General features: G+C 43.5%; 1 protein-coding gene across 9 annotated transcripts in view; it reads left to right on the forward strand.

The window, feature by feature from the left end:
- The window catches only part of nbeaa (neurobeachin a), a 174,111-nt gene that overhangs the window by 54,331 nt on the left and 104,058 nt on the right, over positions 1-15,722 (forward strand). For all 9 annotated transcript variants that reach the window (XM_072702183.1, XM_072702177.1, XM_072702179.1 and 6 more), the window contains exons 3-9: positions 770-870; positions 1,191-1,286; positions 1,848-1,969; positions 4,786-4,912; positions 8,848-8,967; positions 9,194-9,340; positions 15,025-15,222. In XM_072702183.1, coding sequence (XP_072558284.1) covers positions 770-870; positions 1,191-1,286; positions 1,848-1,969; positions 4,786-4,912; positions 8,848-8,967; positions 9,194-9,340; positions 15,025-15,222 — 911 coding nt within the window. The remainder of the gene's footprint in view (positions 1-769; positions 871-1,190; positions 1,287-1,847; positions 1,970-4,785; positions 4,913-8,847; positions 8,968-9,193; positions 9,341-15,024; positions 15,223-15,722) is intronic.

Here is a 15,722-nt window from a genome sequence, read left to right on the forward strand (position 1 = left end):
AAACAAAAATCAGTTGAACAACACCGACAAATGTCGAGCACAAAATAAGAAGTATTAATACTAACAGAAGAAATGTATATGTAATAGCGGTGTAACGATACTGTTTGGCCACAGTTCGGTATCTATCGTGGTTTTGGGGCCATGGCAACCTAAGGTTTCTGTATCCTTATATTTAAAGAGAAAAAACACGTCACCCTTTACTTAAACAACGAACTCTTTATTTTTCCAAATAACCGTATATTTAGGTTATGTTCACTTAACCGTGTACCAGTATACGGTATATTATTGAACCGTTCGGTTCGCCCCCCACGGTTCAATACATACATGTGAACCACGGCATTACGATATGCCTGTCATTTCCTATACGTACTGGCAGGAATATGAGAGTCTTCTTTCCCAAAAAAAAATACATCTAACAAACTAGGGTTGTCTTATCTTCTAGGAATAGAATTTAAATGACTTTATACAACAGAAGAGGGCATACCGAACAGTTTGATAACATCCATAATATGTAAACATTGGATAAGGCTGTGCATGTAGATATGTATTCAGGCACACGGATGACTGGGGGCTTCTTTCCATAGAACAGATCAGACTTATGTCTGAATATTTGGTATATTTCCGAAAGCTCACCTGTCTCCACATATCCTGCCTCATATGGACATAGTAACAGTTAATCTGCTGTTGGTCTAGGGTTCCTTGTGTCTCTTCATTGGGGTTCATCCCTATTTCGTGTCTGACAGTTTGTTTCTCCTTCCCTGTGGCGCAGATCTGCTGGTGGACATGCTGGGTGTGCTGGCCAGCTACAGCATCACAGTGAAGGAGTTGAAACTCCTCTTCAGCATGCTGCGTGGGGAGAACGGAGTATGGGTGAGCCTGGACAGGGAGCCGGGGCGTGCAGGCTGATGCGCAATTTAACGGTTTGGTCCCTCGATGGAGCAGCATTAACCAGCTCAGAGAAAGTCCCTCGAGGGACCCATCCATTTGCTGTGGCCTGATTATTGACTGACAGTGGTGGGAGTGGGCAAAGGAGGCGTAGATCTGATTGGATCTGATTTGACACAACATTGATCTGTAGCAGGAGGAGCCGTGAAGGTGTTATCCTGGTTTTTTTTATCCCCTTTTACCTCCTGTTTTCTTATGAGTAACTCCATCTTTTCCCTGCATGTTTTCCTCCTCCTCCTCTGCAGCCAAGACACGCCATCAAGCTGCTATCAGTGCTGAATCAGATGCCCCAGAGGCACGGGCCCGACACCTTCTTTAACTTCCCAGGACGCAGTGCGGCAGTAAGTCCCACCTGTCATTCCCTGTCTGCCCACTTGCAGCAGGGAATGAAACAGATGTTCTGTAGTTTATGCTGATTATGGAAAGAAAATAATCAGAAATTTGGAATATCTTACTTTTTATGAACTTCATTCTAGAACCTCAGACTTCCTAGTAGGTTTGCCTCTTTAAAGGTTGAGTTAGGATCTTTAGTTCTGATTTTGAGAATACTCCCTGAACTCTGGCATTAATTTGTTGGAATGATAAATACAGTACTTCACTGATTTATGTCAGCTGTAATTCTGCATGAGGCTTCATGGATTAATAGAGTTTAACAAGTCTGGCTCACAAGGCTGTTAGCTTCTGAGTAGCTTAACGTAATTCGATTTGAACCTGCTTGGTCACATGTATTCATCTGCCCGGGATCAATCTTGGGCCAGTCTAGATGACTCTGTTGGCTGAGATGTTGTCTTATGTGTCCCTATTAGATGACTTGATTGGTTGAAACGTCTTATGTCCCTTTTAGATGACTTGATTGGCTAGGATGTTTTCTGATTTATCACCCCTTTTACCTGTCTCCGCAGGCCATTGCATTACCTCCCATTGCAAAGTGGCCTTACCAGAATGGTTTCACTCTCAACACTTGGTTCCGAATGGACCCTCTCAACAATATCAATGTGGACAAGGATAAACCGTACTTGTACTGGTAAGTTTGCCTCCACGGATGTCATGGCTACTGGTGAAGGGATCTGGAGACCTTTTGGTGGGTCTAGGCAATCTGCCAACATGAGGTGTAAGCCTAAGGAGTGGAAAATCCAACCAGAATGTCATCTTAACCTGTGCCTAGTTGGTTAAAGCAGAAAAGATCCTGTATCTGAACAGTGTTGGGCATTTACGGTCCAGAAGCTACAAATCCAGACAAGGATTTTATTTCTACCAACCAACTGAGCGTAAAGTGCCATAGTCACAGAGTAGTGAGCTGATTGGTAGAAATAAAATCTTGGTCTGGATTTGTAGCTTCTGGATCTGAAATGCCCAACTCTGCAGCTATGTTTCAGATGCAGTACTCATTTTGTGTGAACACGAGACATGAGGGTAGCGGCTTCTGGGGTTATGAATCTGGGATGGGATGTACAGGTAGCATAATTTAGGTGTTAATTATGGTCAAATATCATAACGATTTATTGGAAGACGCAGCAAATGGAGGCGGGCTCCGGAAACGCACCGCTGAGCTGGGCTGCACCGAGCCGTTAGCGGTGACCTTTAGATTTCATTACGGCCTTTCAAATCGCAAAACCGTTATGAAACACAGAGAGGGGTTTACTTTCTGAATACTGTATCTAGTTATTCCTCCTTATGTTTTAGTTAACAATCAAAAAAGAAATTATAAAGAATAGCTGTAGAGTGACAAAGACATAATTTTTCTGCCAAAATGGAGGTTATTAACTGAGTCATTTAATATTATAGAATCGATTTAATTCTGCTCCTTGCCATTTACTTGTCTGACCACTTTAATGACCTGTCATCAGACATCTTATGCGTAATGCATTAGATAAAGTTACCCTTCTGGCCATTTACAGATCAGTATTTCTGATCATCCCATGAAGTTCAGTACCAGTTTACATTAACACATTTTTTGTTAATGCCTTTAAAGCCATTGATCCCACACCCAAGTATTGATTTACCAGGTGTTGAAATAGAGTGTGCTCATGGTCCCAGTCTTTCGTTTTAATTTATCGTTAAGCTTTAAAACCACAATCGTACTGTGGGCCTATCTGTGGTGGCCGAAGATTTTGTTAACTGACAAGAACAGACGATGAAAAGAAGGGGGGGGGGTCTCATCCTCTCTGTCCAGTTGTCTTCTCATTATGTGGGTCAGCTGCAAATGTGCTGGCCGACGAACGTGGGATGTGTTAAAGATCATCTAGGTTGCCTGGCTCACTCCCACCGTTGTTAGCCATTAACCTGCTAAAATGGCATTTGACCTGTTAAACTGCAACTATTACAACATATAAAGTGGTTAAATACACCAAAGAAGGCATTTTGATGTAGGTGGTGAGAGTGAAATAAAACACTGTGTAATTTTAGTGACTGGGTGGGTGCGCGGGGGGGCACCGGTACAACCACCGAGTGGGTAAATGGATATCGATGCCATCACATACACGTCCGGAGAAAGAGTGAGTGTGAGGAAAGGTGACATTGAAGGGATGGCATGTTGACACTGTTGCTGATTGGATGAGCAGGGTCAAAGGTTATGGCAGTGGGGTCACCGGTTAAGTCATTGGTATGGTTTTAAGGCCAAACTCTGATTCCCAAAATCTGGTGGGTAATGTTTGACTGCACCTTCATATTGCCTTACTAATGCATTCATAGAACATTCAGTGCACTTTCATAATGCATTCATAAAACATTCATAAGAAGCATATAAGTATACCATAACATCCTAATATACATTAACAGCTTTATTATACATTTATAACAAACATTATATGATTAAACAATTATAATGTTTCTTATCATATAGTGTTTGCTATTAATGTATATTAATGCTGTTAAAGTATGTTAGGATGTTAAGGTATACTTACTGTAGATGCTGCTTTTGAATGTTCTATGAGTGCATTATAAAGGCATTATGAAGGTAGCAGTCTGGTGTCTAGCTGGTCACACCAACCAGGGCAGTGTCTCAGCCAGTGGTGGGGGAACATGGGAACCGGGTCAGAATGAGACTCAGTGCAGTGCCTCTTGGGAAACCGGAAGACCAGACGCATGTCCAGCGATGGCCTGTGGCGGCAGGTGTTTTGACACGCTGAACATCTGTAACGTCTGACTGGTGGCGAGCTCTAGTGGCTGAGCTAAGAACTCCGTACCTCAGGCTTGTTGCGGGTTTTAATTCTATCTGTCTACAGCTGACAATTTTGAGACGGATGCCATAGAGTGACAATCAGTCTGTCACTTGACTGACTAGTCAAAAGCAGCGATATGTGTTCTATAAAACAGTGCAGAGGTGAATTGTGTGTGTGTGTGTCTGTGTGTATGTGTGTTCCCTGTGATGGGTTGGCGCACCGTCCTGGGTTATCCCTTGCCTTTAGTCTGTATCTTCCGAGACCTGGACCCCCACAGCCTTGCATTGGACCAGTGGGTATAGAGGATGGATGGATGGACGGATGGATGGATGGATGGATGGACGGATGGATGAATGGATGGACGGATATCCCCACAGATTAATTCCTGAATGTTAATGTGTAACCATATTTGATATTTATTTGTGCTAATTGCTATGTATACAGAGGGCAATGAATAGTTAAGTTGAATCTGAACATCAATGAGTGTATTTTTAGTATATATTTTTTTATTGGGGACTGAAATCCATATTTAACCAAATTAGTTTTTTTTTTTTTTTTTTTTACAGTTGTCTCTTTTTTTTTGTGTTTGGTGACAAATATAGCCTTTATGATGTCTCTGCACGTTTAATCTGTGACAGCTAATGCAAATGTTTCCCCCCCCCCCCCGTTCTTTGAACAGCTTTCGGACCAGCAAGGGCATCGGTTACTCTGCGCATTTCGTCGGGAACTGTTTGATTGTGACGTCGCTGAAGTCGAAGGGCAAGGGCTTCCAGCACTGCGTGAAGTACGACTTCCAGCCTCGCAAGGTACGCGCCTCAAACTGCTGCATGGGCGCCGACACTTTTATCCTGTCTATTCCGCCGGTTAATTTTAGCATTTGCCAGAGTTTGCTCATGCCAACAAGGAGAGAACAGACAAAGAATTCTTTTTATGAAAACTGATATCAGTGGTGGATCACCTTTGGGGGGGGGGGGGGGGGGCTGGAGAAGAAATCCAGCTGAATTTTGGCTTTTAGCAGCCCCCCCAAAAAAATCCCAAAAGCACCCAGTATTTGGACCCCCCCCCCCCCCCCCATCTGATTCACAGCTGTCTTTACCTGGCCGGAAGTAAAGCTTATTTGCATTTGACCTTGTAAAACAGAAATGGAAGATGGGAAAACAGGAGCTTAAAACTGAAAAGGGGGGGGGGGAGTAGGAAGGAGGATTTGCAAATGCCACTTGAAGGCCCAGTGATTAAATTGCATCACTTGTATGCAAACTCTGAATGAGTGTTTCAGTAATGAAGCTTCCTAATGAAATAGCGCAATTATTAACCGCAGTATTTATCTTGCTCATGCCCTCGTGTCAAGAAAAGGATGACATGCTTATGAAATTGCCAGGAGCCAGAATGATGACAGAAATATGCTAACGATCAAACGGGGGGGGGAGAAGCCCTGATAAGGTGACATGTAGCCACATCTGTTATGGGATTGGCATCCATTTAAGAAAATGAAAATATCCACACACACAATAAACTTTCTGAATTTCTGAACTTCTGCATGATTCCATTCTGCTGTAATCCATATCGATTTTCTGGCACTTCCCCGCGTCTCATGGTAGAGTTACCCACTCACACCTGCTTGTACTAGAGTCTTTCTGAAGTTCTTTTCAGATTAAGGGAGATGGGAGGTGGGTTTGGGGTCACGGCTTCCAACCTGATCGACGAACAGTAGTGATGTTACCGAAGCATGATTATATGTGCTGTGGTGAGAAAGCATAATGCGACACGCATTTGATTCATCCAAGGCCTGGACCCATAATGCTTTGCTTGGGTTATAGTTTCCTGGGGTTGTGACAGCAGGGCAAACCCCAAAACTATTATTTATATGCTATTTTGTACTTGCCTATGTGTGTTTGCAAAAAAAAAAACCAAAAAATCTCCTTTTTTATTATTTAACAACAAAATGCTAGTATTACGAAGTTCAGTCTCCACGTATCCTGTCTTTCTCTTCTCTGAGAGACACAGGAGAGACCAATGCTTGGGGTGAGACCTCAAGGTCGGCAATTTCTCTGAATTCACTTGAGCAATTTTTGAGTTTTTAAGGCCTTGCTCAAGGTGCAAGTAGTAATATAAATATTTTTCTGCCTATGGGATTTGAACCACCAATATTCTGAGCATAAAAACTGCAGAGCCATACACTGCCAAATGGTGCCGGCTGGCTCAGTGCCAGCGCAAGGTTGGTGATATATTGGCTGGTTCTACTGTGTTTGTAGCCAATAATCTTGGTGCTGCACTTCAGGCTATGTCTGTCAGCCTCTGCTGTGGGTTCTGGGGGAGTGGCAGGGGGGCAGGGGGAGTCCTTTGTGCTTTGTTTTTCTGCCCCCAGTTGACAGTTGTGGCGTGCCATTTGCCAGCTCCATTCAGCAAACACGCTAATGATGATGCCTAATGAACGGTGTATTCCTCGTTACCAGATACCACTAATTGTATCGCTGGTTGCCTTAAATTGATGGCAGGGTTGGTGCCCAGCCAGCGGTTGACCACGGACACTGAGACTGGGTTACTCTTTATGGGAGTGGCAGCCTGATCCACATGGGGAGGCAGGGGGGGACCATTTGATTTCTGTATATTCGGTTTGCTGATTCTATGGCCCTGTATAAGCCCCCCCCCCAAAGAGGTTGCACAAAGCAGTTGTTTCCTTAGCCTCCATTATTACACTTTACAGTATGTTTACCTAGTTGTCATGGAACCTGAGCTGGAGCTGCTTTGAATAGAGTGGGGGGGGGCTTATACATTATATTTAAATTTGTTCTTTGAAGCCTTGAAATGCACTTAATATCTATTAGGTTAATATCTGTAACCTCCACAAATATTCAGAACCAGCCAATACAACCCCCTGGTTCCCCTTAAATGGATGGAGACCTCAACCCCCCCACCCCAATGCTTAAAGCATGGGTGACGTATGATGGAATTGCTAGCGGGAGGGGGGACTGGTGAGAGGAGAAAAAAAAAACAGAAAAAACTGAGGTTTGAATTTTGAAATTGCAACCTTAAGAAAAATATGGATACATTGCATGATGGTATTAAATATATATTAATAAAATGTATAAAAATGTAACTAATAATTACAATTTATTTGGGGTGTTTGGGTAGTGGGGGATCAAGATAACTTTGAATGCCACTGCTCGGTCAGTTTGCCAGTTCTCTTTGGGTCATGCCAGGCAGTGACCAGTGACACACTAATTCCTCCCCTATCCCATTTCCATCATCGGTGATTTTAAGTTTGCCCTTTGTTACTTTGTCAGTCTGTGGGCCTGACACTGCGAACGTTTAGTGTCTGTATATATGCTTGTATGCTTTGATGGGTATCACTGGATCCCACAGCTACTTATACACAAAAATCGAGGTTCGAGCAATGTCCTTCCCTCAGCGGTCTGATCTATAATTAATAATTAATATAATTAAGGTCCCTTCCTTGATGTTTTTTTGTTTGTTTTTTTTAACCTTCATGGCAACTAAGAAGTGAAAATGAGGAGAATGTGAGTTCTGTGAATTTGTGAATTGATTATGCACACTCGGGGAAAAACAATCAATTACAGTTGGTGTGACTTTGCTTAGTTTGTCTGTGGTTTTTGCAAGTTATTGATATGCATATTTTTACATCTGTATATATATATATATATATACACATACATACATACATACATACATACATACATACATACATACATACACACACACACACACACACACACACACAGAGCCATATGCAGGGGGCAGAAACATTGTAGGGTCGAATAAGCATCCTTTGCATTTCTGTGAATTAGTTTATCCATTGCTGTGTTGTCAAAGTTTTGTGCTCCTTGTACCATGTTATGCAAGTTTGTGCATTGCTTTAGATGCAAGTAAGCCAGGCTTCTGCTTGGGTTAATCTGGGAGGTAGCCCAGGGCCCCTAGTTGTCATTTTTACAGCAGCATTTGATGCTGTAGCTAGGCAGGCTCATAGCTAGAAAATGCCCCCCCCCCCAATAATATTTATTTAATATTTAATATTAAATAATTAATATTTAGAATTTTACATATTCAGAAGCCCCTGTAAAGTGCTTTTCCCCCTGAATCTGCCATGGTATCCATGCCCCTACTCAGCCTCTGTAGGTGGGGCCCCCACCTCCACCAAAAACGACCAACTTTGTGAAGCTCACCATGTACAGTGTTTGTTCAGACAGGGTCACACCAGCATTGATTCAGCGCTTAGGTAATTTTTGAAGCTGTACTTTTGTGGTGTTTAGAAAGCACTCCATTAAGTGTCCATTTCTGTCTGCGAGCTTTGACTTGCGAGCACCATTAATCTTTGCTGGTGCAGTTTGTCTCTCTTTTATGCCGACATATTTTTTTTTTCCCGCTCAGGGCACATTAAGTAATTATGCAATATTTTGTGACCCATGCACCTGAAATTTGGGCAGTAACTATTTGGCCTCTTTGTTAAAATTGAAATGTCAAAATGCTGATAGTCTGACATCTTTTATGGTTAGCTGGTTTTGATTTCTGGGGGACTTACAACCCCCCCCCACCCCTAAATTTACACTCATGTGCGTATCTAGTGATCAGAAGTCCACTTGGTCACTGTCCCTCCTGCTATGTAGTATATAATGCTCCAAATGGACACATGGAACAGGTACAGGCCAACGTATCTTGGCAACTGCATCAGGATCAGGCACCAACTTTGACGACGCTGCTAACTGTGGTCTCATTTCCTTTCCAGTGGTACATGATCAGCATCGTTCACATCTACAACCGCTGGAGGAACAGTGAGATCCGCTGCTATGTCAACGGTCAGCTTGTCTCCTACGGTGACATGGCCTGGCACGTCAACACCAATGATGTAAGGAACCTCCCACCATCACCAGATCATCTAAAGGATTCCAGTACTCCTCACCCTATCACAGAGGGTGAAGCTGTGGAGAAACCTCATTTCACCTGGTTGTAATAAAATAAAAGTACCCATTTGCCTTTCCTGTTTCTGCTGATGATTGGTCTCTGGTCTTCACTTCCTCACGACCATATAAATTGTAAATGAATGTTCCCCTCCTCCCCATTTTGATTTTCAGAGCTACGACAAATGCTTCCTAGGATCGTCAGAGACAGCAGACGCGAACCGGGTGTTCTGCGGACAGCTGGGGGCCATTTATGTGTTTAGCGAGGCACTCAATCCCGCCCAGATTTTCGCCATCCATCAGCTGGGACCTGGGTATAAGGTACGCTCTTGGGCCGACCACCTGCCGCGTCTGCCTGGTGTGACGGGGGTGGTTGGAAACCATTTTGCAAACAACATCTTGTGTAATCTTTATTTAACCATTAAAATCTGGTTGTCACCATCATCTATATCTTTTGAGGGATGCTGATTTGAGTGCCAATTACAATCGTCTTAAAGTCATTTTATCCAGTACGTTATTGTAGTTTCTAGAATAATGGGATGAAGTCCAATTCATTTTCTTGTGGCACCACGCGAAGTTAGACTGTGATCAGTCTCTCGTGCCATTGGCTCTGTTAGGTGGTGCAACATTCAGATTGTGAGAATTGTAGTAATTCCGCTGACGCTCTCCTTATTCTGAATGCCTCCCACTAATTACCTCCGATGGGAGATAGGTGCAGCTTTTGGCAACAAAAGTATATTATGAAACATCATTATATTTGAAGAGTGGTGGCGATGGCTTTTGAGTGCATTTTGGAGGGAATCAGAAGCTGGTGCTTATATTACCCACACACACAAACACTGCCGTGCGTTCCTCGTTTTGGCTGCTCTGAAACACTTTGCTGTGCTGCTGGGGGGGCCACGGGGTGGGGCTTATGATTGGGCCATCTCACAGGGGTGTCAGTTTCTCTCTGTTGCCCCCAGTTACCCGACTCGGGTGACCTCACAGACGGAAGCCACATAATGTGGAGTGACCTCGTGCCTGTATGCCGTGGTGGATTGCTGGTTTCAGGGGGAGCGAGAGCAGATGATTTTCCCCCCATCTCCCCCATTTTTCACGCTGCTGGACCAAGGGGGAGAGGGGAGGGGAGGGGAGGGGGGGGGGGCACAGGCAGGAGGGAGACTGGAGCGCCGTGCATCTGGTGCATTTCGATGCTCTGCCAGCTGCCGTTTATCTTAGCAGAACAAACACACATGACAATTGGGGAGAGGGGGTGTTATTTTGTTTAATGCTTTCATAAGGCATAACTTTTCAGGGCTCACAGATGACGCGACTGTGCACGCAAAAGCTATATACGGCATCCCGTATCAAGTAGGTAATGTTATTAGCTGTGCTGTGGCTCTCAGCTACATTATCTTCTGCTGTCTTTGTGTCTTTCTACTCTCCATACATCAGGGATAGACGTAAATGTTTTAATTTTAGATTCCAAGGCTGGCATTGTAGCATCTCTTGGTTTAATTTTTGTGACACATAATTTGTTTGGCAGGACAGAATTTAGCCCATGTGGTTAGTATGCTAACGTAGAAATTCCACTCTGGTATCAGCACCTCAGGACCTGTAGTGCTAGTTAATTTGGGTTTGTCGTTAATTCAGGGAATCGTTATCTGCCTAACGCAAATGGCGAACATCATGCCTACTGTATATGGCTCGTTGGGTCCTGAATTTGGATTATTTACAGACCACTGACCACAGCTCTGGGGTCTATGGCAACCACAGAACAACCCTCCTAATGCATTGTGGGGATGTAGCTCCTAGTTTTCCGGATCCTGTCTCATATGGTTGACTTTAATGCCCCGATGACCTCAGCGAACTCACTTCCATTGTAAATTTCTAACAGGGAAGTAATAAACCATCTGTTTGGGAGAAATTTTGCTCTTTACGTTTCTTTCATACTGTTTGTTCTGTGATCACTGCCTGTTTTTCTTGGCCTCACTGGTAAAAAAAATGTTGCTGTCCATTGCATTTGAAATTCATGTTTTTTAATTGTTTAATACAGCATGATACTGCGTAACATAATGACATGGAATCGAAGGTTGTAGAACATCTGCTGTTATCATGTGATACACCAGTTTGTGTCAAAATGCATTGTGTAATTTATATGCTAAATATACTGAGTCTTGCAATAATGTAAGGAAATAACCAACATATATTTTGGGAAGTTTCACTTTACACTGAATACAGCTGCAAAAACTGAAATTGATGGACTGTGTGATAAGAGATGCACTGGCCCTCTTGTTCTTGCTGTGAGTGGAACTCCTACTAAATATAGGATATTTTAGGAAAGACCCCTTCATTATTCATTCAGAAACATCCAGATGTTCTGGAGAGTGCCTCATCTTGGTGCGCATAGCCAGCAGTGTGTTTGTCTTAATTGTCTTTGTCATGTGCTTGCTGTGTGGGGGTCCTTCTGGTTGGTAGGTCTGGAAATATCCTAGTGCTGGATATTTGCAAAGGGGGTTGTGTTTCTCAGCTAAATTGAGCCCACAGAAAGGCAGCATGCGGCTTCTGGGATGGAAACCAAAGGAACATGCCAGGGTACCTGTCAATAGTTTGAGTACACCTGCTTGGAATCATAATCTATGCTTTAATCTGCACATTCTTCTGGTCTAATGAGTTAGAGTTTAATTTCACTTTCAACTTGTGTGGAATGAACTGGACAGAAGAGTCAAAGCAAAGTTATAGGGACTGGTGATACCACTGATTTTCTTTTCCATTTCATCCAATACCTCTTACTGATATTTGGTGCTGGCCCAAACCTGACAGCAGAATTCACTGAGCGGGGGGCTGATGAAATTTGCAGAGTGGGGGGGTGGGCGGTGGGGGCGTCTGTTCAGTCTTTTTCCCTATTCACTAGTATCTGCTCACTAATGGCCCCGGCATGGCCTCTTCACTTTTCTCCTCTCTTATGGGTGGCCCTGTCTGGCAGTAGTTCACGTCCTGCTCCCTAAAGTATTATATGTATTTCACTTAGCTTTCACTTATTATATGTATTTCCCTTTCACTAAGCAAGTAAAAAAAAAGAGGAAAGAATCAATTCTCGAAATGAAACATTGAGATCGAAAGAATCAATGTTTTTGTATCAATCTGCACATCCAAAGCAACAAAGCAACCCACAAATAGCTCGCATCACTGGGAACTACCATCGAAGACATGTACTTCTGACTGGTGCTGTATTGTCCCAATGCCCAAGGTTACTGTTCTCCCTAAGAATGTCAGTGTTGTGTGTTTGGTGGGGGGCAGAGATAACACTGGGAGTGGGGCAGATTTATGTTCGCCCGTCAGGTTTCCTATGGATAAACAACGGCGAAAAGGTAGCAGCCATTTGCAAACATGGGGCGCCTTCAAATGTGGGCGTCTCCAAGCTTACCTGTCAGCCACGATTTATGTTGCACTTTGTCTCTGTCAGTGAATCTCCAAGGCTCTATCAAGGAACCAGCCAAAACCAGAGTAATCCAGGTGTCAGAGATGTATAAACATATGGATTTTAATACCCTTCCCTATTGCTATTCACTCTACCTTACCCTCCTTGACAGAAGACACATGGTATCTCTCCTGGGGTCATTGAGGCCGTTCTTCACGTCGCTGTGAGCGAGCATTGCAGCGGTCATTGGGAAATATCATTGACGAAGGTGGAAGGTGTCTTACATGAATCGCGTAACATGAATGCTGCTTCAGAGTGTGTCAACAGAAGTGGTGCGATGACTCACTGTGCACTGTTATCACTGTGCTGGGGTGGGTGGGAATGGTGGACCGGCAAAAGCAGTTTTGTCCCTTCCTGCCCCCACTCCGGGGTCAAGTTACTCAAGGTTGGGGGGGGGGGAGGAGGTTAAGAATCTCAAAAGTAAGATAATGGCACCGTGTTACAGGAGCAGGTCAAGAGCATCATTATGCTCTTGGCTGCTGCAAATACCATTTAAGTTGCAGGCGTAACCCGTGAGTCTATAAGCTTTTGGGCTGTAATGGGCTTCTTTTTTAATATAACATGGCTTCATTTTACAAGCACCAGCCCCAGTCATCTCTGCCAGCATTTTCCACTTGACTGTAATATCCTCCTGGAGGTCTCGTTTAGGGATTAGCGCACCTGAAATTAGCTGTGAATATTTTCCGGTTTTGGGCTGAATTTCACGCAGATAACATAAAATATGCGAAACAACATGAAATAAAGCTCCCCCTAAATGCCCATAACAATGCGCTGTGATTTAAAAAAAAATAATAAATTAAACATGGGGTGAAATGCTTGAGGTGAATAACAGCCTGCAGGCCCCACTGCAGCATGGGCATTTCCTGTACTTGTGACCCGTGTGGGTATACTTGACGGCCAGTTCCAGATACTGAGGGAGCTGGAAAGACTGCTTAGAAGCAAAGATGCAGAGCCAGAGCTGACTGGCTTTGGTTTGTCTGCATATTCGAGGGACTTTAATGCTCTTCCCGTAGGGGGTTGGTTAATTCTGGGCCCCAGGGTCATATATTTTTTTTTTTTTAAATGCTTTTTTCGGCATGTGCTCCAAAACTACCAGAGCTGTTCATTATCATATAAATGTCTGTCAGCATCAAGGCATGGGTGTTTTTTTCGTAAGCTGAATATTGAGTTTTTAGAATGGATAAACATGATAGGACTCCTACATGGAAAATAAAAAGCCAAACTTTGTAACGATGATTGGTACTGTGAGTTCATTCCCTTCAGGATTTTCTTTGCTTTAGTTGCCATTCTGTAAGTTGTATATGAAATAGACAAGAATGTCGAAAGAATTTTGAGATGTATGCCCCGATTCTAACATTGAAGTGAAGTGCGGGACAAACATAAATCCTCATCTTGTAGCTTCACAAATATAATTTCACAGTGGAGATGACAGGGCTTAGTGGTGGTTTATGCTGGTGTTTCTCAACCTGCTCCTCGGGGACCCCCCAGACACCCTGCTCCTACCAGGCAATGGGAGGGAGCAAAAATGTGGGCTGTCTGGCCGGGAGTTGTGAGGGAGCAAAAATGTGGGCTGTCTGGCCGGGAGTTGTGAGGGAGCAAAAATGTGGGCTGTCTGGCTGGGAGTTGTGAGGGAGCAAAATTGTGGACCATCTGGACTTGAATGTCTCTCTTGAAATAAATATCCACCTGTTCAGATCAAAGTAAGATGGTTGGCAGCTGAGGTAAATCCATTCTGAAGTGGTTTAGGTCCATTTGAGGAATTGAGCATTTGAGTAAGAGGGTAGCAGGGAATGGATCAGAGTGTTGAAGAGATGGTGAGTGTCTTCTCCAGGCAGGACCCAGATGAAGTAAAACAGGTAACGAGGTGGGCGGTATGTAGCGCAGATGTTTCCTGTTTCTCTCGTGGGGGGGCGGTACCTTCTGGGCTGCTGCCTACACCAGCTCAGATTTGTGCGCTAATTTTTTTGGTATGAAATTCATTGGCTGGCTTTAATGATTCTACAGACTTCTACAGGCTGTTAGTCTTGTTCATCTTATCCAAGAAAACAGATTTCTAATTACTCTACAGCCCGCCTTCACAAGCCATGCATGCTACTTTATCTTAATTAACATGATGCCAGTGGAAGAGTTAATTCAATAATGGGTCAGAGATTCAGGGCTGACAAGTTTTCTTAAGTCTTTGATTATTAATAGCCGGTGGACTCAGGAATCAATGAATAAAAATCAAGGTTGAGCTGAAAAATGTTTGGACAAAGGTCTTTTTTTTTTTTAAATGAATGCCTGAGATAATCGTAATCATTGGGGTTCCTTGGCATTGTCATTGGGAGAATGTGGGCATACATGCGATGAAGACGGTCTACATGGTTTAGGTTATTGGTGATGTTTTGTACTCAACTCAGCCTATTTGTTGGTCAGCATGCATTTTGGCTTCATGAGCCAATTGGCCCTCTCTCCTTTCTTCCATAGTTCCTTAGGTTGGGAGCCCCATGGTTGTCTCAACCATTTGTCTCAACCCCTTTATGCATTGCCTCTCCTCCTTCTCCAGAGCACCTTCAAATTCAAGTCGGAGAGCGACATCCACTTGGCCGAGCACCACAAGCAGGTTCTGTATGACGGCAAGCTGGCCAGCAGCATCTCCTTCACCTACAATGCCAAGGCCACCGATGCCCAGCTCTGCCTGGAGTCCTCGCCCAAGGAGAATCCTTCCATCTTCGTGCACTCGCCCCATGCCCTCATGCTACAGGTCAGTTTGATTTTAGTTTTTCATTATTTAAGGCAGTCTAAAACTGATTTAAGGTATAGTCTTTTTCCCATATGACAGAGCTGTCTTATCCAAATCCTGGATGATTCTCCTCACATGGGTTTTGCTGTGTTTCTGGATGGCTGTTATTTATATTTATATGTTTGTGTGTGTATATATTTATTTATTTTTATTACAATTATTTTTATTTATTTATTTATTTATTGGGTGGGGGCAGCGTGTGGCTCAGTGGGCTAAGCCTGTGTGCCAGTTCAAACTCAGCCTCAGCACGTCTGCACTTGAGCAAGGCCCTTAACCCCCAGCTTCCTGAGCACCCCAACAGGTTGCTGCCCTTTACGGACAGCTTACTCTACAAAGAGCAAATTGAGGGAGGCATAAAAATGAATTTCCCCACAGGGACAATAAAGGGTAGATTATTATTATTATTATTATTATTATTATTATTATTATTTATTTCCTTTTAACTGAAAGGGTGATAGGAA

The sequence above is a fragment of the Paramormyrops kingsleyae genome, chromosome 18 (genome assembly GCF_048594095.1).
Source record: "Paramormyrops kingsleyae isolate MSU_618 chromosome 18, PKINGS_0.4, whole genome shotgun sequence".
NCBI lineage: Eukaryota > Metazoa > Chordata > Actinopteri > Osteoglossiformes > Mormyridae > Paramormyrops > Paramormyrops kingsleyae.